Here is a 24,978-nt window from a genome sequence, read left to right as displayed (position 1 = left end):
TTCCTACAACCATTATTTCCTATGGAGTTTCATTTTAATTCCCTACCTCCATTATTCTGTGTGGGAGGGTTTTGCACTTCCAGTGGTTGGCCATGTGTGGTGCTGGACTTACTACTATTTTATTAGTACTAAATCACACTCAGGTTCTGTGACTAAGCCAAAAGCTATAAACTTACTCAAAAGTGTACATTACTCAAAAGTGTATGTTACTTTTGTGAATCAGACCATTGGTATTTTTCATTGCCTTTGGCTTCATCAATTCCTAAAAATCTTGACTGTTTCCCTTGATTAATTGATTTCCGACTTGATGCAAATGAAGTAACGGAACTGAGGTCCTCTGTAGTAAGAGTTGAGATGGCTCCAATAAGTAGGGGAACAAGAAGCACACACCGGCACATAAGGACGTTTCATAACAGGCACAACCAAGGTCAACACCCACAATTTTAAACTTTCATAAAAACGCTAAGGTACTTCCCCATCCCAGCACTGTTCATCAGGAGTATGCACTGATACAAATCTGTAACAGCTACAAGGCTACAACAATATTCTCCTAAGTCACTTTTTTACACACAAGTTACGTCCTTGGGCAGGACAACACCTGCTGCAGATAAGCCACGTATTTTCACCTGGGGTCTAAGTGGGATTTCTCTTTTCCTCATTCTGTTCTGAATACAGTTAGCTTTGGGGAACTTGGAGGAGGAATCCATCTTTGGCTGATTCGATTACCAATTGAGTTGTCGACTTTGATTATGAGCATTTAGAAAGGACTATGAGGAAGTTAATGGGTATTAAAACTACTTACAGGGGCAAAGTATGTGCAGCGGCTCCGTTTGAATTTTGGCACAAGTTTATGGGTGTCATTCAGTAAGACTTTTAATATTTGTATGGGTCTTCCTATTCCTCCCAACATGTTTCTGAACCATGTGTCCACACCTCAGTCACTGATTTCCAACATGTTGCCTGTACTACCTCATGTATGTCCATTTCTGGGACATAGGAATGTTGCAGTGTGTCATCAAAGGTGAACATAGAAATATGCCACTGATGGTGAGCAAAGGAATTTGCCACAGAATGAGACTGTAGGTGGTTCTTTGTCACTTAAGTACAAATTTATAGCTTGCACCTTTTTTTGCAACCCTGATTCAGCATTGACAGCAGCAGAATACAGGGTCAAGGTGTAGAAAGAAGTAATGTTGTTGGAGTAATGTTGGGACCAGTGTTCTTGGAAGGGATCTGAGGTCGGGCAGCAGAAGTAATGGTGTCTTCCTTATAGTAGCCAAAGTGATGACATATCCCTGTAAACGCTTTAAGCCTGCACTGTGAACTTTTTTTAATTGTGGTTGACACCTCAACAGTGACCTAAGTTACAAGTGAGTAAGGCCTATTCAGTGAATGGTATAAAGTGGTTATATACAACCCTGTGCTGAGCACAGCTTTAATGATGGTTTACGCCTGAGTTGTGAACTGCTGTAAGTCTTCTCGTTAGGCAACTTTTTAGGTAATCGGTGCCTGTGCTGCATGCACTGCTCTATACACAGGCAGAGTTACACAGCGGTACTGCACATGCAACTCACCAGCACATATCCGTAGGCATAAAGCACAGCTAGATGGTGGCACACGAAGAACGAGTCTCCCATGGTCTTCCAGTACCGGGCAAGGAGGAGCATATCTATGAGCACAAGATACAGGCAGGATTGTTATAACCAACATGGGCAGGTCACTTTTACAGCTTGATATGCATGACAGTCATAGAGAATTCATGCATGAAGGAATTACACAAAGGAATGAACAATACAGTAATGAATTTGGGCAGGAACAGAGCAGGTAGGCAGACAGCAGTTGCACTCACAGGCAGGCAAAAATCTCATATGCATGTAGGAAGGAACAAAGCTGTCACAAACAAGCAGAGCAGGAAATCTCAACTGGGCAGCAAACATACAGTGGGTGCACAGCAATGTACATGGGGAACAAAGCGATACACGTACAAGGAAGCAGAGAACACTGAAAAAAACCTGAGTAGTTATAAAGAGTGGCATTGACAGAGCAAGCACACAAGCAGGTACAGAGCGATTGCCTACATTAAGATCTTCCAGTTCTTATTTCAGAACAAATTCTCATAACATGTAGCAGGCAGGGTTTTGTTCAGAGAGCGATAGTACAGGCAGCGCAAGCCAGGCCTTACCGTAGAGCAGGTACCCGCATGTGATGGCCACGTTCATCTTGACAAGGCGAGGGTCTCCCCTGAAATAAGCAAGAAATGAGTCGGCTTAAGGCAAGCATATCAGTAGCAGTGCCATCTCCGACTGCCTGAAGAAGTGTAGACAGCAAAGTCAGCAGCAGTGCAAGCTCTACTCACACACGGAACAGGTACAACAGACTCAATCAATGCACATATTCTCCACACTGAGACCTGCTGCAGCAGAGGCAGCAGTCTTTCATGCTTCTCACACACAGACACTACAGCACAACACAGGCAACAGAAGTGCAAGCTTTCATCACAAACAGAATAATTACAGAGCAGTGTATTTCGGTCAAATGCACCAGTGCCAGTTTCCTCACACAAAGAGCACATACAACACTGACACCAATACTACAAGCTTCTTCAGCATTTGGATCTATCACAGATGAACATGTTTAAATTACTCCTTGTCACTAGCCTGGGAATTGTTGGCATAAATTATAAATTCAAATGATAATAATCAGAAATGTACTCAATTTACATATTACTTCGTACAGCCAACCACCTCATTACATGCAATGCCAGCCAATGAGTTGAGGACGCTGTAAGCTCAACTCCCTCCAGAGTCTTTCATGGCTCAGACTTTCTACCACAGGTCATACAGGGAGTGCAGAATTATTAGGCAAATGAGTATTTTGACCACATCATCCTCTTTATGCATGTTGTCTTACTCCAAGCTGTATAGGCTCGAAAGCCTACTACCAATTAAGCATATTAGGTGATGTGCATCTCTGTAATGAGAAGGGGTGTGGTCTAATGACATCAACACCCTATATCAGGTGTGCATAATTATTAGGCAACTTCCTTTCCTTTGGCAAAATGGGTCAAAAGAAGGACTTGACAGGCTCAGAAAAGTCCAAAATAGTGAGATATCTTGCAGAGGGATGCAGCACTCTTAAAATTGCAAAGCTTCTGAAGCGTGATCATCGAATAATCAAGCGTTTCATTCAAAATAGTCAACAGGGTCGCAAGAAGCGTGTGGAAAAACCAAGGCGCAAAATAACTGCCCATGAACTGAGAAAAGTCAAGCGTGCAGCTGCCACGATGCCACTTGCCACCAGTTTGGCCATATTTCAGAGCTGCAACATCACTGGAGTGCCCAAAAGCACAAGGTGTGCAATACTCAGAGACATGGCCAAGGTAAGAAAGGCTGAAAGACGACCACCACTGAACAAGACACACAAGCTGAAACGTCAAGACTGGGCCAAGAAATATCTCAAGACTGATTTTTCTAAGGTTTATGGACTGATGAAATGAGAGTGAGTCTTGATGGGCCAGATGGATGGGCCCGTGGCTGGATTGGTAAAGGGCAGAGAGCTCCAGTCCGACTCAGACGCCAGCAAGGTGGAGGTGGAGTACTGGTTTGGGCTGGTATCATCAAAGATGAGCTTGTGGGGCCTTTTCGGGTTGAGGATGGAGTCAAGCTCAACTCCCAGTCCTACTGCCAGTTCCTGGAAGACACCTTCTTCAAGCAGTGGTACAGGAAGAAGTCTGCATCCTTCAAGAAAAACATGATTTTCATGCAGGACAATGCTCCATCACACGCGTCCAAGTACTCCACAGCGTGGCTGGCAAGAAAGGGTATAAAAGAAGGAAATCTAATGACATGGCCTCCTTGTTCACCTGATCTGAACCCCATTGAGAACCTGTGGTCCATCATCAAATGTGAGATGTACAAGGAGGGAAAACAGTACACCTCTCTGAACAGTGTCTGGGAGGCTGTGGTTGCTGCTGCACGCAATGTTGATGGTGAACAGATCAAAACACTGACAGAATCCATGGATGGCAGGCTTTTGAGTGTCCTTGCAAAGAAAGGTGGCTATATTGGTCACTGATTTGTTTTTGTTTTGTTTTTTAATGTCAGAAATGTATATTTGTGAATGTTGAGATGTTATATTGGTTTCACTGGTAATAATAAATAATTGAAATGGGTATATATTTGTTTTTTGTTAAGTTGCCTAATAATTATGCACACCTGATATAGGGTGTTGATGTCATTAGACCACACCCCTTCTCATTACAGAGATGCACATCACCTTATATGCTTAATTGGTAGTAGGCTTTCGAGCCTATACAGCTTGGAGTAAGACAACATGCATAAAGAGGATGATGTGGTCAAAATACTCATTTGCCTAATAATTCTGCACTCCCTGTATAAAGATGGCCTCCTCACAGAATAATGCAATCTTTTAAACTGTGTTTGTAGCTATAGATACACATGCTCTGCATTACTCTTGCCACCTAGTGTTGGGCTCAGACATTACAACTTGTTTTTCTTCAAAGAAGTTTTGAGTCACCAGATGCGCACTGACTTCACCCTAGATTTTTTTTTGCCCTCTGGCTCTGACATGTCCAACACAAAATCCGAGACCGACATGTATCCTCAAGGATTTTTAGGACCTATCTGGTCTACTCTTCGAGACCAAAGACTTAGTTCACTATGACAGTGTGGGTGGTGACTACCTGGTGGCTTTCCAGGCCAGCAAACCACTCAACCCTCTTTACCAACTGCAGTCAACCCACATTGATGTCTCATTATCCCCATCGACCTGGTTGAGTGACCCTCAGGTCCTATCAAGCTCACCTAGAAAGAAAACAGAAAGAGTGTGACGGAAAGCATCACACTTCTGATTCTGTCCAATGTGCAAGGCAACATGGTGTTTGGAACCTTTGTCTTCCAATCCCTCCCCCCCCCCACCAACAGAACAACGAGACCTCCTGCAAGCTCTGCCTCGCTTTCTGCATCAAAAGACCCTACGGTGTTGAAGGGAAAGGTGCTGGGCTTACATCAAGATGTAGAAGCAATCTTCCTTAGAGACCCCCACATTTTCAGAGAATATGATCTGCTCAACACCAAGGAGGAAGAGGTAGGCCACTCTGGGGTTTCCTTGGCCCAAACAACACCCAGCACTGAGAAACTGATTTCCAGTGCATCCGAGTGAGAAGACCAAGGAGGGGTCTCCTAAGCATCAAAACCAGCATGGCCCCCAAAGAAAGACTCAGAGGGACGCGAGTATAAGCCACTCGGTAAAACCCCACTCTGCAAAACAAGAGGCAACGCACGATTTCAACAGTAGTCAGGCAACGAGCTCTGAACAGGGGGGAAAAAAATGCTAGCCACTCGTCCACTGTCGCCATCAGACTACTGCCTGCACCAGAAATAGGCTTCTGAGTCAAGCAGACTTCCAACGAATGAGTCAAAAAGTAAGTCACAATGTCCCCCTCGACTGAATAGCGCCAAACACCCTCGTTCTGAGCTGAAGTCAATGCTGAGAACACCCCTGTAACATAGCGCCAAGTTGACGCTGAGATCGGAGAATCTAAAGCACCATCCTGAAAAGGCTAGCAGTGAAGCTACACGCTGGGCAGAAGCAGCTCTTCATGCAAAAGGAGACTGACAAGATCACTGCCAACAAGCAATCAGGACACCCACCAACCACACCCCGCCCTGAATCAGAAGATGCACAGGCTTTCCTTTGAAGAAGAGCTCCCTTTTGATGTACTGAGACATCTACACCCATACTCACCTCACTCTCCACTACCATTACCTGGTAGTCAGTGCAACCCTAATCAGACCCAGGGAGCCCGTTTGGAGACTGCTACAGGGCCGGCATCTCAGACAATTATGTCAACCAATCCTATGAACAATCCAGATCTGGAGCCATACCCAACAAAGCTATACCCGCCATATGATACCACTGTAGATCATGCTCCGATTCAGAGGACAGCACACCACCATGAAGGTAGACATGCATGACCTGCAGGAGGAGGATAACTTCCTAGAGACTCTCCTCCTAGTGACACTCTCTAAATCTGAGTGCACAGTTCAGTTGCTCCCCATGTTCACGGGTATGTTAAAATGAGCCCAAGAAAACTTCAAGGACCTCATTAAAGTAAAGGCGGTTACGACGTGGCTTGATAAGAAGTTTAAAGCTTCTCTCCATGACCAACTCTGAATAAGGGGAAGGTCCCCTCCGACTCCTTGGTGGTGCAAACAGCACAGAAGCATACCTCTGCACCAGCCACAGGGAAGCCCCTGCCATACAAGGAATACAAGGGCCTTGACACTCCTGGCAACCGCGTGGTAGTGGGAGCAGCCAACCACACCTGTTGGCTTGATGTCAAGGTATGACAGGTTACACCGGGAAATTAAGGCGCTAGTAGTACAGCACTTACTAAAACCTGCAGTAAGAAGGGAAAGAACTTGGAGCAGAAGAGAAGATTATTTGCATTGTAAACATCAGCAGTAAACTGGATGCTGCAGATACTGCATCCCATCGCGTTAATCCAAGCATCTTGCTGCTTCGCCTTGCAAAGGCTATGCATTTTGGGGTTCAAGCTGGAGGTACAACAGCACCTCCTCAACACACCATTCAATGAGGAACAGCTCTTTGGGCAACAAGTGAATGAGATGTTGGAAAAAAATAAAGGACAGTGATCACACAATAAATGGCCACTACATGGGGGCATGGTCTTTCACAGGCATCAACACAAGGTGGGGCAAAGCCAGACAACACTCTCCAGCCAGGCACAAACATACCAACGCCAACAGGTTGCCTTTAATGAGTCCCACGCAGGCAGAGTATACACAAGGGTGGCTGCTGAGGGAAGAACAACAAAGTAGGGGTTGGGATGGCTCTGGCAAATGAACCTCCACCCTCAAACTGATTTGCTGACATTACCCCCACTGTTCAGATAACACCTGTTAACATGTTAGGGAGAGACGAGAGGATTTCTATCCCCAGTGGGAGGAAATCACCACAGATCCACCAGTTTTGGTATTGATTCATCAAGGCTATTGCCTAGAATTACACACCAATTAGCATACTACTCTAGCACCACATCCTAAGCCAAGACTAACTCATGGTCCTTAAAGAGGAGGATCAAGTGCTCCTCCAGGGCACGATTTAGCTGCCACTACACCCAAAAGCCAAAGGAGTGTACTCATTGTACTTCATCAATCCAAAGAAAGAAGATTCAACTCAGTCCATTTTAGACCTGAGGCCACTAAACTGGTATATCCTGTCAGAGTACTTTCATGTAGGATGTTATCCCTCAACCCCACCAAGGGGACTTCCCAATGGTGCTCGAGCTTAAGGATGCCTAGTTTCATATCCCCACCCAGACAGCCCATCACTGGTACCTTCAGTTTGTGGTATGAGGACAACACTACCAAATCAAAGTCCAGGGTGTTCAAGAAGTGCCTGGCAGTGATGACCACTTATCGCTGCAGAGGCGGCTATCATGTCTTTCCACACTAAAAAGATTGGCTGATCAAGAGCAGCAGTAGACAACAATGTCTAGCACACTCTTGAACAAGTGTGCCCCTACCCCACAGCCTAGGTGTTGGGACAGGAAGTCTTCTGCATGGGTCTGGAGAGCATGCGTCACCGCTCTCTTTTGATCGCTTGGCACGCCACTGGAAAGTTGATATAAATGTTCTTTATCTCTGCCACGGTGAAGAGGACAATGACTCCTGTCCACCGAGGGCCTCTCTTTCTACATGGATTGAGACCCTAGGGCTAAAGTTGGATGGGCATGCACAGTGCACCTCTCTTTTACAGAGAGAGACTGTTGCCCTCTCTACCCAGGCTGTGGTAGACTGACAGTGGTTCAGGTAGTAATCTATATTCAAGGGTACAATTAATCTAAATCCAGGGATACCTTCACCATGTACCTCTTAAGATGGGGTGCCTACTACTCCCTCCTGGTAAAGTCTGTGCAGTCTCCATTACCTGGGTTGTTTTTCCCTCTGTGATATCTACTGTATGTGTTTTGAGTTCCAAGAGGTTAACCGAGTGAGGATGGTGAGACATTGTGTTTAATGTGAGCTGAGCTATCATCTGTTCTGGTGAACATTCCGGCTCCTCCGTGCCTCCGCCTAGTAGAAGCTCGATGGATTTCCCAGCCTCCTGGTTAGGAAAGGGGGCAGCAGGGCCTCCTCAAGCACTGATCATGCAGTGAACATCCAGGAAATATGACCCAAGATTGGAGAGGGCATCTAGCATTCAAAAGGAGCAGACCTCTTGATTGGATCAACCTGTCCAATAGGGAATAATAAAAGTCTGGCCTCATCGGCCAGCTGCTTGTTCAAGGCCGCTCTCCTTTTCTAACCAGGGACACCCCCCCACCCCCACCCAACCAAGGTTGTGGAGCAAGCAAACTGAGATTCATAAGTGGAATCAAGGTCAGTTGTCATTCTCCTTACCAGACCTGGGGACAGGTTTGGACTCTGTGGTGGATTACAGTGAATGCAGTTTGCCAGTCTGATGTAAGGAGTTGGGGTACAGCTCATCAGGCAGCATCCTAACATAGAATGTCTTATCTGTGAGACTTGTGGAGGTGGTTGGCACTTTGAAGCACAAGGATACTGCAGACAGATGATCAAGATAAGGAAACCTGCTGCACATCAACATCACAGGAGACCCGGGAGGCTCCATACCGGTACTGTAGGTGAGCATTTTTTTACCCCTGACACCTCCGCTGGTCTGTTGGGTCTTCCAGTTACCATCTGTGGTGGTGCCCTGTTGAAGAACTTACCATTTATTGGCTTGGGCCCCGCCCCCGGACTTGCATAGTCTCCAGCTTTGTTCTTGCTTGTCCTACGCTAGCAGCACACAGCACCCTCCCTATGGGTGCCATGCTGTTAAAAACTCTAAACTGTGACCAGTGGACTCTACAGTACAGTACAGGCCCCATTCCTTTTAAGTGTAATCTAAGGGTATCAAGGTAGACTAGCACTCTGACCAGCCACTACCCCCATATAGCTAGCCTAGTGACTACTGAACCACTGGGACTCCAGTAATTGTTTCAAAGCAACAGTCAACCCAAACCAGACCCCTGACACCACCAGAGCAGTGTCCTCGACAAGGAAGGGTGGGCACTTCTGTTGCTTTGAGTGGTGGGACAGTGGGCGGACAAGACACATTTGACTTCATGGTCACATCACTGCAATACAAGTATCAGTACCACTCCGATAGCTTAGAAGAGTTACCCTTTGCAATGTGGGCTGTATAAAACACTGTTAACTGTTTTTGTGGTGCTTGGTGTCTAGGCGCTAGAATACTGTGTGGGGGTCAAAACTCTGACCAAGAGGGTTGGAGAGACTTCTGTTTTTTACTGTCTGTCTTAGTTTTATGTGTAGTATATTTTTCTTGTGCATGTTAATGTCCTTTTATCCATTAAAGCACTGACTGGACATTGATCCTAATGTATGGTATGACAGTATTAACTTTTTCCTTTATGTGTAACCCACCTCACCTCCTTGAGTAAGCCTTGGACTGCTCTGTCTTGCATCCTTGACAGAGTCAAATGCTGGAGAGGAGTATCCAGTTTGGGGTCTAGTAGTACTGTGGCACCTGGACACCAGTGGTGAACAACTCCAAGTGTTGCAACTAGAGTGTCTCTGAAAACCAGTCATCATACTGAAGTCCACTATAAATGGGACGAAATCCCACCTTTAACACCATCACATCCATCCGTTCTTTCTTTCTTTCTTGGGGGTCAGTGTTAAAAGCTGTAACAGGAAAAGCAAGTCCCAACCAGCATAGGGTGAGGCCAATTCAGAAGGTGCTATCGCTTTCATTTTGCTCACCCACTCAGTGTAAGAACTATAATGAAGCTCTCTGGTATGATCGCCTCCTGCATAACAATTGTACTGCATGCCAGACTACAAGTGCTCCCACCCCAGCAGTGCCTTGCAAAGCAATAGTCACGAGCAGAGGGTCATTCGGAAGTCACGGTGTTGATAAAGGGTAGCATTCAGCGTCCTGTGCAGTGGTGGAACATTAACAACCAGTTGCTCTGCACGCCCATCTTGAATGCACTTTCACAGGTAAGCATCACCAATGAATCAATGAGTGGGTCACACATCTTGAGGACAGGAGAGTGCACAGTACCTGGATCCCTCAGCTTTGGGGTCAGCACATCAAATACTTAAGAGATACTGGCCATTTGCTTCGCCCTGAAAGCTTCTTTCAAGCTTGCTTAGGGCAAACTGATCATCATAAGGACAAGCAACATGGCGGCCACACAGACTAGATGGAGAAACAAGAGGGTACTCACTCCCCCAAAGGTCTCTGCACTAGCAGAGCAGATTAGTTAGTGTGCAACCTTCAACAAGATTCACCTGTTAGCAGAGCACCTTCCTGGATGGACAACGACATTGCCACGAGTGTGAACAGCACACAAAACTTTTAACAAGATTCTTCTACCAGTGGAAAGACCCATCTGTCGACCTCTTTGCCACCTGAGAAAATGTAAAATGCCCAAGCTTTGCCTCCAGGTGTCCCTATGCAGTAGACTACATATGAAATGGTCAAGAGGGATTCGCCTATGGTTTTCCTCCTCTCCAACACATCCTGTACATAGTGAGAAAGGTAAGCCAAGTGTCCATGACCTTCATCATAGTGGCCCAATTTGGGCCTGGTACTCAACGCTCCTGGATATGCACATCTAGCCCCTTGAGAAGATAGTGATCAGACCAGACCTTCTTAGTTAGCAACACAGCCAAATCAAGGCATCCAGACCCTAAGACGCTCAATCTCGTAATCTGGAACTTGAGTTCATTGCATTCGGATATCTTAACCACCCGGAGAAGTGTTTGGGCATAATACATGAAGCTCATAGGCCTACTACATGTATATGCTATGCAGCCCAATTGTAGAAATATGTCCACTACTGCATTTCAAACCAACTAGACTCCCTTGAAGGTCTGGGTTCAAGGCATATGGATGTACATACAGGTCTCACATATATTTTCAAATGTCTTTATATAGCCTCTGTTGCAGCACACATGCAAATTCGCCCTTCAAACTCCTTGTGGTCAAGCTATTCATGGAGGGACTCAAAAAGCAGTGCAAGTTAATCTGGTGGGCTGTTGGCGATTAGTTTGCAACAAGACAAAGAAAGTATCATTATTTGGGAGCCTGGTTTGATGACAAAGGCTCGCCTAGACAACATTTTGACTATTTGAACTCTAAAGAAGCTTCGCTTATGTTTGCCATCAAACAGCTTTATAAGAACCTTAAAGCCCCTTCTGTAAAACCTTCACTTACTGTTATGCATGTAAAATACCTTCCATCTCTGGTATGTGGTATCACAGCTTTTCCAGGCATGTCCAGAATATGGCTTAAAAGGCTACTTTCAGAGCTCTGTAAGTACATCTTTCAGCTTCCCAATTCTAAAAAGCCACTACCACATAAGGCTAGAATTCAATCAGACTCAGCCAGCACTGCTACTTATGGTACAGTTTCTTGTCATTTCCACCTATTGCGATCGCCCAGTGCTCCACTGTTAAAGGATGGAATCTGGTCTATTATCTCTTCAGCATCAACCAGCCACGCTCCCGGGAAAAACTATTTAAAACTTGGATTACATACTCTACCGGCTGACAACCTGTAGGCCCTCCCAATAACCGTGCTACACTTTAAAAAAGCCATTAAGAAACAAGTGAAAGAAATTTCAAACGCAGCACACTTGAGCACCTTTAAAGGCAAATAAAACTTCCCTATACACGGCTGACTCCTTCAAAGATAATGCCATCCAAGCAAATCTGACATCCAAAATGTCTAAAAAGATGACACTATTTTTAAGCCTGCAGGTTTTTCTAGTCCCAATTCTAGAATTTCGTCAAGCACGGTCTATGTATTTCCATCCAAACACGAGTTGCCGCTTGTGCGGCTACAAGAAAGAGTCTCAGGCACACATTGTATGCATTTCATTAACTGATTCCTGAAAGAATGAAATGGCTAAGGCCCAGTTTTTTTTTTTTAATAAGGTGGCTGACACAGTGCCAGTGAGGCAGTACAGTACACACTAAATGGGGAACACATGCAAAAGTCATATGCCCTAGTCAAATTTATGCAATATGCAATGAAATTGGTAACTGTAGAGGAAGAGTGAAATCTATCACCATTCATTTTATCTGAATCAGATTACTATTATTCAGCAGAGAACTCCAATTGCAAATGGTCTATATCTAAACTTAGCCATTTTGGAGGATGTCACAGAATCTTAATCTTTTTATACAAGGGTCTCACACAGTTATATTAGGGTGTACTGAATTATGGAATAGTAATGTACTGTGGGATTTTAACTGTTATTGCCCAGTTATTTAATGTTATAGAACAGTGGTGCCCAACCTGTGGTTCGGGGACCCCTGGGGGTCCACAAAGCCTTGCCAGGGGTCCAGGACTGCTGTGAAAATTAAATTCTATTAACATATTAGGTCCCCAGCTTTCAGTAATGACTCCCTGGGGGGTGGGGGGGTCCCCGGATTCCAATAATGAGTCAGTGGGGGTACACAGAAGTCAAAAGGTTGGGAATCACGGTTTTAGAATGTTTTGATACTACTGTTGAGTGGTTTACATTGGTCCTTTAAGGAAGCACAAATAATAATTTGGATCCCAGGAAGTGCTTGCAATGTTGTGGCTGGCAGAAATCCTTAATTGTATTGTTTTAATTAACTAAATGAATATTTATTCATGTATTTAAATGGCTTATCCTGTCAAGAACAACCCTAGCATCTGTGCTGAACCTTAACATAGTTCTCAAACGGCTTATAAGTCCACATTTCAAACCTGGACGATTATGAAACCTGCAGCGCATATCCTGGAATGTGGCTTTCTTAGAAGCCACAGGCTTGCTCAGATGCAGCAGCAAGTTACAAGCAATCACTACTCAAGACCCTTTCTTTCAGGTGCACAAGGACATGGTGATTCTTAGAACTAATCCAAAGTTCCTACGCAAAGTAGTTTTGTCTTTCCATATCAACTAAACTATTGAGCTGCCTGTATTCTTTCTATAAGCAGATGTAGAAGTGGAAAGGACAGTGTACATCTTACACATCAAGGGGATGCTCATGTACTACGTCAATAGGACAAAGTCCTTCTGCAAAACTTGCTAGCTATTTGTAGCTTTTACTAAAGTACACAAATGCCCTATTTCCGACACTGGCTTTGCAGGATGGATTGTAAAGTGTGTGCAAACTTGCTATGCCAAGCCAAAAAGTGTATTCACTGCACTTACCAGGGCACACTTTCTATGCAAAAAGAGGCCCACCGTGGATGACCAGGGTCACCAATATACCAACCCAGATGCTGGTCTAGAGCTGTACAAAGGACGGAGATGATTACATTAATTATATTTGACCAGCAGAAGAATCGTCAACTCCCTCCATGCAGACATACCGACTGTGATCTGGGCAAGTTCCACTGCCTTATGGACAAATATTCTTTCAAGTTTGACGCTCTTGTGACTGCCACAGAAATGTGTTTTTTATTTTTAAGGGTAAGAGTAAAAGATTGGTTACGCTGCTTCCCATCTCAGACTGTCCCTGAGAAGGATGCAATCATAAAGATAGTTTGAGCACATAGAAATTATGTATTTTGTAGATCTTGTCTAGAGACATCTTTATTTTTCTTACCAGCTTCATGTAATCGATAAAATATATTTAGTTATTGCCAGCCTTATATGATCACAAACATCATAAATAAAAATATAATAATACACGCATGTATAGATGGAGGGGGTTTGGGTTAACTTCATCTGTAGTTCTCTTCAACTGTCATTTACTTTTTCTTTGCCAACCACAGGATAAAGCATGGATAATGGGATATCCCTTTTCAGCCGTAAGCCATCTTGAAAAGCGGGAGACTGTACTTTTCCTGATTCTGCGTGCATTAAAATGTTATATATATATATATATTTTGTTAGAGTCTGGCTGCCATGTTCAGGCAGCGGCGTGCATTCTTCTTTTTTTCATTTTTTGTGGCCTACTCCTGAAAAAAAAAAAGTAACCATCGCAGTAGCTTACTAAGTCACATCTGTTGGCTTTGCCATCGTTAGACAGTTAAGTTGCTTGTCGGTTCAGCTGTATGGTGTGGTCAGGGTCAGAATAAATATATAGTTTTTCTCACTGCTGGTCCAATTCCAGAGTCCCGTGGCCTTCTTCAGGGCAGCCTCCCTCCTTTGGCGGTCACCCAGGTCCACTGAACGCAGGGCACCTCAGTAGAGCACGTCGTCACCTCAGTAACACGGCACGATAGGTTCTCTGTGTGTTTTCCAAACGCTCAACCTTGTTCTGCGCCACAGTACTGGAGTGACCATTCAGCCGCTCAATTATGCAGGCTCCAAGCCTCGAACCGCAGCTTCCACCCGTCTGGTCCAGCGAGCCGACCGGCAACTTTGCCATCCCGGGGCAGAGTTCACGCTCCTGCCACATAGGATAGTGGTTCCACTAACTGTCAGAGAGTCCTATATGATGGCGGCCTCTTGGGGGGAGGGGGTGTACCAAGCTATCTGCCTATCAAGAGAGTGACCTCCGCCCTCCTCCCCAACCCCCCTTGCCACTATCTCCCCCTTCCTGGTGTCACGCTGTCACCGGTGTTACTCGTCCCGATCAGGTGTCTTGTTCTTCTCGGTCTCCCCCACTGTCTTCTCAACCACCGCCCGCCCCATTCTAAAATCTCCAGTCTCTCTCATTTTACCACAGCTCCTGCCACATTGCTCCCCTCTAGTGCCCCCTATTCTGCAACTTCTGTTCGGAAAACCATTTTCATTTACCTCAAATCTTCCAGCGTCCCCCTATCACAGCTCCTTCAGACCCTCCATTCAGGCCCCTTCAGTCCTACTGACTCCACCTCACCGATGTGTCCCCGTGCCTACCCCTCGAGGGTTCCTCTGCCTGCTCTCCAGTGTTCGCCCACCCCTGACCTCCTAGTGTCCCTCCATCCCCATCCCTTCAGTGTCCCTCCATTTCTATCTTCTAGTGTCTTTCCTTTCTACTTGTGTCCATCCCTGTTGTGTGTATCCTTTCCTGCCCATGAATGTTCCTCCATCTTTGTCCCCGTGCCCCCCTCAGGCGTGTCACAGCTCTATCGTATGTCCTTCCCAATGTCACTCTGCTCCGTCCCCGGGTCCAGCTCAGCTCCTCCCCCACCCCCTACCCCGGGGTGTGAATGAAGGCGCCATTCTTCCAGCACAAATAGGCCTTTATTGTCCGATCTCCATCGCCAGCCCCATGTGACCGGTCGGGCCCTCTTCCCCGGCTCTAAACAACCGGTGCCCCCTGGCACGAATACCCCCACCGCAGTCTCGTAAAGCGCTAGACATGCCTTGGCTGTGCATTCAGTGTCTGCCCGCACTGAAACCCCGGGATAAACCGTGCCACAAGACCTGGGATTTCCGCCCACGTCATTACCTGACAGTGCCCCAACCCCGCCCCCAATCACATCCTGGCAGTGCCCTCTGGCAGGCGCAGTCTGGTTCAGATCTCCATCAAGTACCAGCGGCCCCAATTACTTACAGCTAGGATCTAGTAATCCGATCACAAGGAGGATTACTTTCTCCCAAGTAATCCGGATCAGCCTCTTAACTCTCCTCCCTCTCAACTTCCCCCCCCTCCATCCACACACAGCGCCTCCAAAGCGTCTTCCTTGACATCGGCTGCATTACAGCGGCACACGGGTATAGCGCCGCAACGCCCGAGATTGGAGTAGTTGTAGAGTAAACACACATGGGCTTCCCATGCATCCTCTGCTCTCCAGCGAGGGCTCTGGGTCGAACAACGCAGCGGATTCCAGCTTTCACTGCAAAGACGCAAGTGTAGCGGGTGAAGCCCTCTAGACCCGTCCAGTGCGCCTCACCCACTAGGCTCAGGAGAGTAGCGCACAAGTCACGACACGTCGAAAGGCGCTTCCGCACTTCCCCAGGGAAAGTAACCGCTTTCCAAACGGCAATACAAAACAACAATTGGTCCCTAGCTTTCCTCTGACATACGTCATACTTCACTGTTGACTGCATCTAGTCCTTCTGTAGTTAGTCTCCGAATTTGCCTCATAACTTTAGCTCGAAGTTTTCCAGGCACGTAACACCCTTTTGCGGTCTGACATGGCAGCGCAACTGTCACCAGACTTTAAGTGATCGACAAAAAATAAACAAGCATCGGCATAGCCAACAGGTCTCGCCTTTTGGACCTTGGAAGTGTTTAGCCATGTAACGCATATATGAAATCTTATGAAACACGTACTAACGTTTAAAATGCTGCTGAACTGGTCCACTAAAATATAATATTTTAAAACAGTTAGCAAAGCAGCATCATGGCACCTAGGCTGGACAACAGGGAGTCTGCAACTTTTATGTCACAAGCTACAACTAAGAAGAGTTCGAGATGCGGCCGTCTGCAACAAAGTGCTGTAGCCTTAATGACAACATAAAAGGGCCAAAGAGAGGGCAGGGAAGGCAGATTAAAGAGCGTTTTGTAAAATTAATCTCATTACTACTCACTCTCCATGGTGTATGCCTTTTCTTAATCCCTGATAAGAAATGAAAGACATTTTAGGTTTCCACGAAGGAATGGCGTTTACACTAGAACATGGCTGCCACTGTATTAGAAGACCAAACCCAAACAAAGCAAACAATATGTTTGCATATCAGCGTATCTGGCTAGTAAAGAGTGATAAGTACCCTAGCTATTTCGTTTCTTTGCATTCTGGATTGTGCGTTCTGAATTGTGTGAAGTGACACCGCAAACCCCCTTTAAATCACTTCACCAACCCAGAAGAGGTTCTGCATCCTTTTTTAATCTGTTTCCTTCGTTTATATTTTTAGACATTTTATATTGTGTGCTTTTATTTTTTTCCAGTCTCTCCTTCGTTTGTGATACAACAGTTACCTTTCATGATGATACCAACAACTGCCAGGTACAAAACAGAGATTGTTGCTAGTCTATATGCACACAAACTACACATCAGCTCACAATTAGCTGCAATAGGCGCGGCCTGGTTGCCTCTTGCATGCGTGGGCGGTCAACAGGAAAAGTCTCTCCAAGTTATATATATATATATATATATATATATATATATATATATATATATATACGCTGCTTTACTTTCCTTTGAGCAAATTATAGCTGGCAATAATATTGTTTTTGCCGTTTTTTTTTTTTTTGAAACTTCATAAGCCTGAGAGCAAGAAGCTGGAGACAGCCAAACCTTTGCTCGTATTTATTATGTTTCTCAATGTTATATTTGTTGTGTACGCATCCTGCAACAAGATTATGGATATTTAAATCCATTCTTAATGCCGGGATGCCTGACATTTTAAACAATGTGCTTAGCAATTATTTACACAGACTGTGAAGGGTAAATTAAAAATTCAGTTTCAAAATATAAGTACGAACATGAATGTGACACCAAATAAATAATATTGACGTGGAACTGAAGACTTCGGAATGTTCTCAATATAATGTTTAATGGCAGTATGAAAAGTAAAAAAATAAAATATTTATAGCATGTGGGATACAAAGTCAGCTTTCTCCACAAATATTATTGTTTTAAAAACTCTTGTACAATTGTTATCCAAAGCAGAAACGTATTCGTTTTTTCTGTAAATGTTTAATGTTAAAACAGAGGGATGGGTGCGTTACCAGATAAATAAACACTGGATGTCTTGTGACAGTCATAGCCAATAAAGCCAAAGGCATTGTCACATATACTGCCAAAGCAAAATCAAAGGCGTTTTAAAACTTGTTTTTAATCATCTGTCGATGAAGCTGGAAAGGAGTTGGCAGACATCTTTTTTTAATCCTTCCATCCCACTGAGGATACATGGAGAATGTTTGCTGTACGTTCTGTGTAAGGAAGAGGCCTGAAAGGATGCCTGGGCTTTGCTTTAAGAAGTAAGGGACCTGCGGTTTCAAATCAAGGTGGCCTTACTTTGGGGAGCGATACATTAGTTTTAATTGTGGATTCTGTGCTCAAAGAAAAAAAAAATGATATCAACAAGCACAGACAGGACGCAGAAGGCTGTTAATCCCAACATCTGCGGGGCCGTGAGGGGAGACCAGACCGTAAACTGCTTATCAGTAACAAACATTGATAATGGAAAGTTTATGCTAGCTTACGCGATTTTCAACTTTTTATGGTCAGGCACACACAAAATATGAGCTTCACGTCCAGTGAGTGAAACTCCAGGGCACTACAACCATCAAGCCTTGTCTCTGCCTGGTCTTGCAATAAAGGGTGAAGGTCCAGACGGGGGAGGGATCCCAGTTGGGGCCGCGAGGGTCCTAGAACAGAAAAGGTCACGTCTGACATGGTGCTCAGCTAACTGAAAGACGAACACAGTTCTTTGAACCCAAACTCAGACCACAATGACTTTGGGCGCGTGCAGTGTTATTAGCACTGTGGCTAAGCGCACCAGCTATTGGCACAGGACAATTCCAACCGTAGCGACGGTCTGTGACAAAAGAGAAGTCCCATCACTCATACTCACTTTGTCACGATTTACACAATTCTTAGCGCTGTAATCTGCAAGTCTCAGGGCATGACCAGGTTTCTTGCTTGTTCTGTATGGCCAAGGTAAGGGCAACCCTTTCCAGTAGCCACGGTGCTGCTGACAGTATAACACCAAGCAGGCCGTAACCTCCAGAAGGAGTCCCAGAGGAAAAAAACCAATATTGGGGAAAAAAAAACCTCAGATCACAAGAACTCCTGAAAAGAGGCAAAAAGAAACACAAGAAAAATCAGGAACAAAACTGCAGGCAAAAATAGGAGAGGTCCAAATCACAGGACACGGGAGCAAGGAGCACCACCAGGACGGAGGTGTTTGCAACACAAGGAATAAAAGACCTTCTGTGCTTATATACTGACAAACAGGAAGTGACATGCAGGAAGAGCTAGGACACCATCTTGGATTGGGAAAAGCCACATACAGGTGAACGGAAAAATATTCATAGTAGAAAAGATGGTGAGCAATGCATGCAGGGAAGGAAACACAGACTCCTGGGAAGAAGAAGATATGGCCAAGGAAAAAGAAAGAAGAAAAGAAGAAGAAGAAAAGAAGAAATCCAAAAAGCAGGAGAGCAACTATAGGGGTCGTGAAAGAGCACAGCGTGATCCAGACCACGCCGCTGCCCAAAAAGCAGGTTGCAGCCCAAAAAGCAGCCTGCTGCAGAATCAGCCACCCGAGACGCAGACCGCGATCCAACCACGGCCCGCGAGAAGGACACCGCTGTTCTCCGCGGCGTCACACACTTGGGTAAACCCCAGCGACGGTCTGCGACAATAGATAAGTCCCACTGGAATGCAGAGTCACATCACTCGTACTCACTTGTCTCCCCCAAGCTGTTCAGCAGCAGCCACTCCCTCCCACGCTGTCTCAAACTCACAGTACCCCAGGTGGGCATGCAGTGACATGGAAGGAGGTGGGATGGACGAATGCTGCAGTCAGACAAGCAAACAGTAACACCAGCAGCAAAGTGCAAAAAATAGTCCCACAAAAGAACTGATAAACAGCCGAAGTGCAAGGATACAGTACTTAGGCAGGACGAAACAAAAGACAGAAAAGGAGGGACAAAGAGGAAGGATTGACCATGAGCAAGCAAGGATTTTTAAAGGACAATGAAACAAACAAATGAGAAACAGCGGGCAGGCTTTAAGCCTACAAAGATGTATATACTAAAGTATATACAAAAGGTCTTGAAAGCTCTACTTAAACAAGCATTTGCAATGCAACAGGTCTCGTACTGGCTGTAGTTAGAGCTATCAGCATTGTAAATTCCTAACTGGTCTTTTCTTACCATGTTGGGTGGGGGGAGAAGGGGCAGGAAAGAAAAGATGACAGGGTGATAGGCTGGGAAGGAAAGGAGAACATGTTTTGTACAGGAGGCAGTCCCTGTACCAGTCACTTTTCATTGTTTGTTTTGGTTTTCAGTTGCACTCAAGGCACTTAAGTTTTATACAGCAGTAGCTCGATCAGCAGTCCCACTGTATAAAATTTTAAAGCGCCACAAGCACTACTGAAAAACAAAACAAAAACAATGACAAGTAGGTCTTGGTGCTTTCAAGTTTTATACAGAGGTAACTCGACCTGCAGTCCCGCTGTATAAAACTTGAAAGCGCTATAGAGACAGGAAATAAAAAAATAGTCCAACAGAAAAACAATCCGGCCGTAATTAAACTGTACTTGGTCGGTGCTGCTCAGCCAAGAACAGGAAGTGATGTATTGGATGCCAAACCACTTAGGAGGCAGCAACACTGCCTTCAGCCTATGGTAAGCGTCAGGCAGCGGCAGGAAAGACCTTTACTCATTCCAACAGTTCTTGCAGACAGAGCACGTGCATTGTCTAGGCTCAACCTAAAAATTCCGTTCAGGGTACTACTACCATGAGAGGGGCTCACGCTCCATGCACGTTTGGTTACACTTAGTACAAGTTTTGATTGGTCCAAAATTGTGGGCTTTCACTGAAGAGTGCTTGTACTGCAATCTATGGCTTGCGGAAAAATGTATATTACATCAGAAAGACTGAGTTGGTTATGGGGGCAGGTCAATGTTCATGGTTATAGGCCTGATCTGTATAGAATGATGTGTTATGATAACGGCAGAAGGCTTGATGTATTTTTAGTGAAAAGCATAAGTTACCATCAAGCCATTTAAGAGAAGATTGTTATTACTCTGTAAGAAAGCCTGTAGAGAAGGATTTTGTGACATGGGATATCACTGTTCTATAGTAGGCAAGGGTTTTGGTGTTGGTTACTCCCCCAACCAATCCATGGGTGTAGAAGATTTGTATTGTGAAAACCTTGTTAAGTCAACTTAGGACAGATTTCTTGCTTTGCCACAGTAATTTTGGACACATTTATAATTTTCTGACTTGTTGGCTTGCTGGTTGACTTGTGGGAAAGGTTAATTTCAGTACTGTGGGCCTGAGCTAGTTATGGTGACAGGTCAACAATAACAGCTATGTACACCTGATTGGTAACATGGAAAAGTTATATCCAATGCCGTAGGTCTGGTTTATTTTGAAAAGTTATGACAAAGGTACTAGGTCTGACTTATTTATTGCAAACAGCATTTTTAAAGTCAATAGACCTCTAACAGTGATTTGTTATCACAATGTTACAGGCTGTAGTCAGGTGTTTTTTTCTTCCACAAATTACTATAGTAGGCAATGGTTGTACAGTTGGCACCCATTCTGACAAACCCTTGGAGTTGAAGATTTGGACTGTGCAAATTCTTGTTAAGCCCTCGGAGGACAAATGGTATTTTGGCTACTGTATTTCTGTATAATTTTATGACTGTATGCCTGATAGTTGCCTTGTGGGGACGCTTAAGCTCAATACAATAGGCCTAAGTTGGTTATGGTGACAAGCTGGTGAAAAGTCGAATTGGCTGCACTTGTGAACAGGAAGCCAGTGAAGCCTTCTGAGGTGCAGTGTGATGTGGGTGTGGCGTGATGAGTGAGGCGTGGAAGGCCAAGTAGGAGTCTTGCAGCAGTGTTCTGGATGGTCGTGCGTCTATGTAGCAGTTGTTTGGAGATTCCGGCGTAGAGTGTTGCCAAAGTCCCGCTTGCTGATGAATGCTAGCATGACGGTCCGTCTGATTTTCTGAGGGAACCATTTGAAGATTTTTTGCAGCATGCATATGGTGTGAAAGCAGAAGGCACACACTGTGTTGACTTGAGCTGTCATGCTGGACTTGTCGTCTAGGATTATCCAAAGATTTCTTGCATAGTCGGTGGATGTTGGTCCTGGCTTAGGCGGCCACCAAGTGGAGTCCCACAGGGAGATCTTGTTGTTGAAGACCCGTACTTCTGTCTTGTTAGAGCCGAGCTTCTTGCAGCTGGTTCACATCCAGTCTGCTGCCATGATGATGCAGTTGATTCTAGTGGTGGCTCTCTTGTCCATCAGGGAAAGGATGAGCTGGGTGTCATCGGCGTAGAAGATGGCAGTGATGTCTTGTGACCGAATGATGTTGGTGAGGAGTGTCATGTATATATTGAAAAGGGTGAGGCTGAGGGACAATCCCTGTGGGACTCGTACATCGATTTCTGACGTAAAGGTCGGCAGCCTGACCCTTTGGGTTCTTCCTGTGAGGAAGAAACAGATACATTTGAGTGCAGAAACTAGTATGCCAGTCTTGTGGAGTCTACTGATGAAAGTGTTGTGGGAGAACGTGCCAAAGGCTGAAGAGAGGTCAAGCAGGATGTGGGCCGCTCTGTGTCCTCAGTCTAGGATGATATGAGTGCTATTTCGCTGCTGTGGTTCTTTCTGAATCCTGATTGAGATGGTGAAGTTCGAGGTAGGCTGCGAGTTGCTTGTTGATGGCCTTCTTAATAACTTTGGCTGGACAGAGGAGCAGGGAGATGGGTCGGAAGCTGTTCAGTTGCTTCCGGTCGGCTGTGAGTTTCTGGAGGAGGGTGTTTTCTATAAGTTTCCATGAATCCAGGAAAATTGCAGATGTGATGAAGGAGTTGATGATGTGGGTCAAAGTGGTGCTGATCCCAGGTTGCAGATGTGGGGGGCACGGGTCCATTGGGGTCCTTGAGTAGATGATCCGCATGATTGCCTCTGTCATTTTCTAGTGAGGGTTGTCCATTCGATAAAGTGGCAGTCTTGGTTGATGGCGAGTAGGTTAGCGATGTATTCTCTGGGATTGGGTTGGGTTGGTATGCACAGTTGCTGTAGACGTTTATGGGTGGATTGTGGTTTGCTCCATGTTAAAGCCTACAGTCAGTTATTTTGTTACATGAAATCTCACAGATTACCTTCATAGGGAAGGTTTTTGGCTCTGGATACCCCTCTTTGACACATCCTAGGAGTAGAAGATTCACACCATAATAATTCTTGATAAAAACTCTGTGGAAGCCTGACAGGAGTAGCTGTCTGCTAGAATCTTGTAATAAAAATATTAAATAATACATACATCCACATATATAACTATATTATTATTATATATATATATCCATATAGATGCATAGAGAGTCTTTGCATTCTTCCTCTTCGTCTATAGGAGTGTCAGTTGCACCCTGCTTCCATCCATGACACTGTAGTGCATGGGTAATGGTTCAGTCCACACCAGTCACTGGTGCTTTTGCCTTGTGAATGTTGGCATTTTCTGATCATATGTGCTCATTCACTTGAAAATGAGCGCACGTGTCAGGGCTGAGTGACCAGTTCTTTGGTTTTCAATTTTCTCCTTTTACAGGCAGCCTTTCATTTCTTTGCTTCACCTCTTTTTATTTTAATTTTTCTTAAGAGGATACTACAGCTCCCTAGGCCGTGCTGATGAGATGTTTGCCTACCACTCATTTCATCTCCCTTTTACAGCATCCCACATGGTCACATCTGCTAAACAAGGAGAGCATTATGGAATGCTGCTGACCATAGTGTATCATTGTTTTACCATTCCAAGACGGCCAACACTGTTGTTCCAAACATGGCAAATGAAAGAACTATATACTAGTTTTTTTAACGATTGACTCTACATGATCCTGCTGCAAGACGAGCACCTGCAGCTATGCTTAGTTTCAATCTTGCAAGCATACACCTGTTGTGTTTAGATGGCAGCATGCTTTTTTTTTCTTCTAATTGTATTCTTTTCATTTATCTTAAATATGTTGTTGAGTGTGTTGTTTTGTTATGGTTGTGTTCAGAGTGTGACTGCAAGAATGAATCAGTTAACGAATAAGTAGATGCAGGAGTAGAAAGGTGAGCGACAGATTACATGTATGATGGCCAGGGGCGGTTCCTCTATATGTGCTATGGGGCTATGCCCCCTTTTTAGTTTTCTGCCCTAAACTGTTTTGCCGTCAACGTTCAATAAATGTTATGAGCCATTAAAAAACAGAAACACACATAACCTACTCTGTTCCCAGTCACTCTTAAGCAATCAAGACAAATGGTTAATCTTGAAAGCACTTTGGTACATTGCATGTGATAAAATACTGATGGCCATTCACAGCCTATTCCATGGAGCTGCTGTTGATTGCTGAGCTGACAATCTCACAACCATAAAGTCTGTGATGTCATCAGCTGAGGAAAGCCTCCTGTGCTAAGCTCCACCCTTTGATGGCGTTTTCTTAAAGTTGGCCACCGGGCTCTTAAGGCTGAAGCCCTGCAGCACCAAGGGCTTTGCGTCAATCAAGGAATGGAGTCAGGCACTCACCCTTCCCCACTTTATTGCAGTGTGTGGTGGGATTACTGACCCCACCCCACCCCACCCCACCCCACCCTGTGATGAGGTGGAGAAGGGTGGTGTCAGAGGCTGCAGCCAGAAAGCGGAGCACTGGATTCTGTGCATTATATTAGCATGAGTTTTGATGATTCACTGCACAAAATCCAGGTCACAACTTCTGGTGCTTCACCGACTGCACCAGTACAAAAAGTGAGCCTGGAGCGGACAGACACTGGAGAAGAGTGTGTGCTATTATGGAGTTTAGGTAAACTGTGTACTTGTAAGCCCATTGCACACCTCTTCAGTGCCTGTTCCAATCAAATGAGCGGCTTATTTCAGACCCCGATAGAAGGGAAGTTATAAATCCGTCTATTGACCTTCGGTCGGTATCTCAGACAGCAAAGTCCCGTCAGCACTTAAGGTAATATTATAATACAGTACTGGAGACTTAGCTTTTCGTAGAATAGGCAGTATAAATCAGGCAAAAGGGATGTTTTAATTTCAATAAGTTTGAGAGAATTTGATTAGTTTAGATCTTTCGGTCACCAAAGAAAGCAGCTGGATATTATTTGTGATGCATAAGCAAGCAGGCATTTGTGAAATGTGCAACTTAAAGTTCTCATTCATGTGATAGTAAATGCTTGGGTGTTTGGCTTTATAAAGGATTAATCTCAGCACTTGTGGTATTAGCTAACTATATTTCTCTACTCAAGTTATTGGCACAATATTTTACCACATAATAATTTAAGATTTTCTTTGGGTCGTTTACTGCTCAGAGGGTA

At 44.9% G+C, this 24,978-nt stretch overlaps 1 protein-coding gene across 1 annotated transcript in view; it reads right to left on the bottom strand.

Moving 5' to 3' along the window:
• The window catches only part of LOC138292988 (TLC domain-containing protein 4-A-like), a 119,912-nt gene that overhangs the window by 62,590 nt on the left and 32,344 nt on the right, over positions 1-24,978 (bottom strand). Inside the window, exons 4-5 of the mRNA XM_069231916.1 lie at positions 2,183-2,241; positions 1,575-1,669 (exon numbers count right to left, since the gene is read on the bottom strand). Of these exons, the coding sequence (XP_069088017.1) occupies positions 1,575-1,669; positions 2,183-2,241 (154 nt within the window). The remainder of the gene's footprint in view (positions 1-1,574; positions 1,670-2,182; positions 2,242-24,978) is intronic.

This window comes from Pleurodeles waltl, chromosome 4_2 (assembly GCF_031143425.1).
Source record: "Pleurodeles waltl isolate 20211129_DDA chromosome 4_2, aPleWal1.hap1.20221129, whole genome shotgun sequence".
In the NCBI taxonomy this organism is placed as follows: Eukaryota; Metazoa; Chordata; class Amphibia; order Caudata; family Salamandridae; genus Pleurodeles; species Pleurodeles waltl.
The sequence above is the reverse complement of the archived record's forward strand: the minus strand, read 5'-3'. Positions and strand labels throughout refer to the sequence as shown.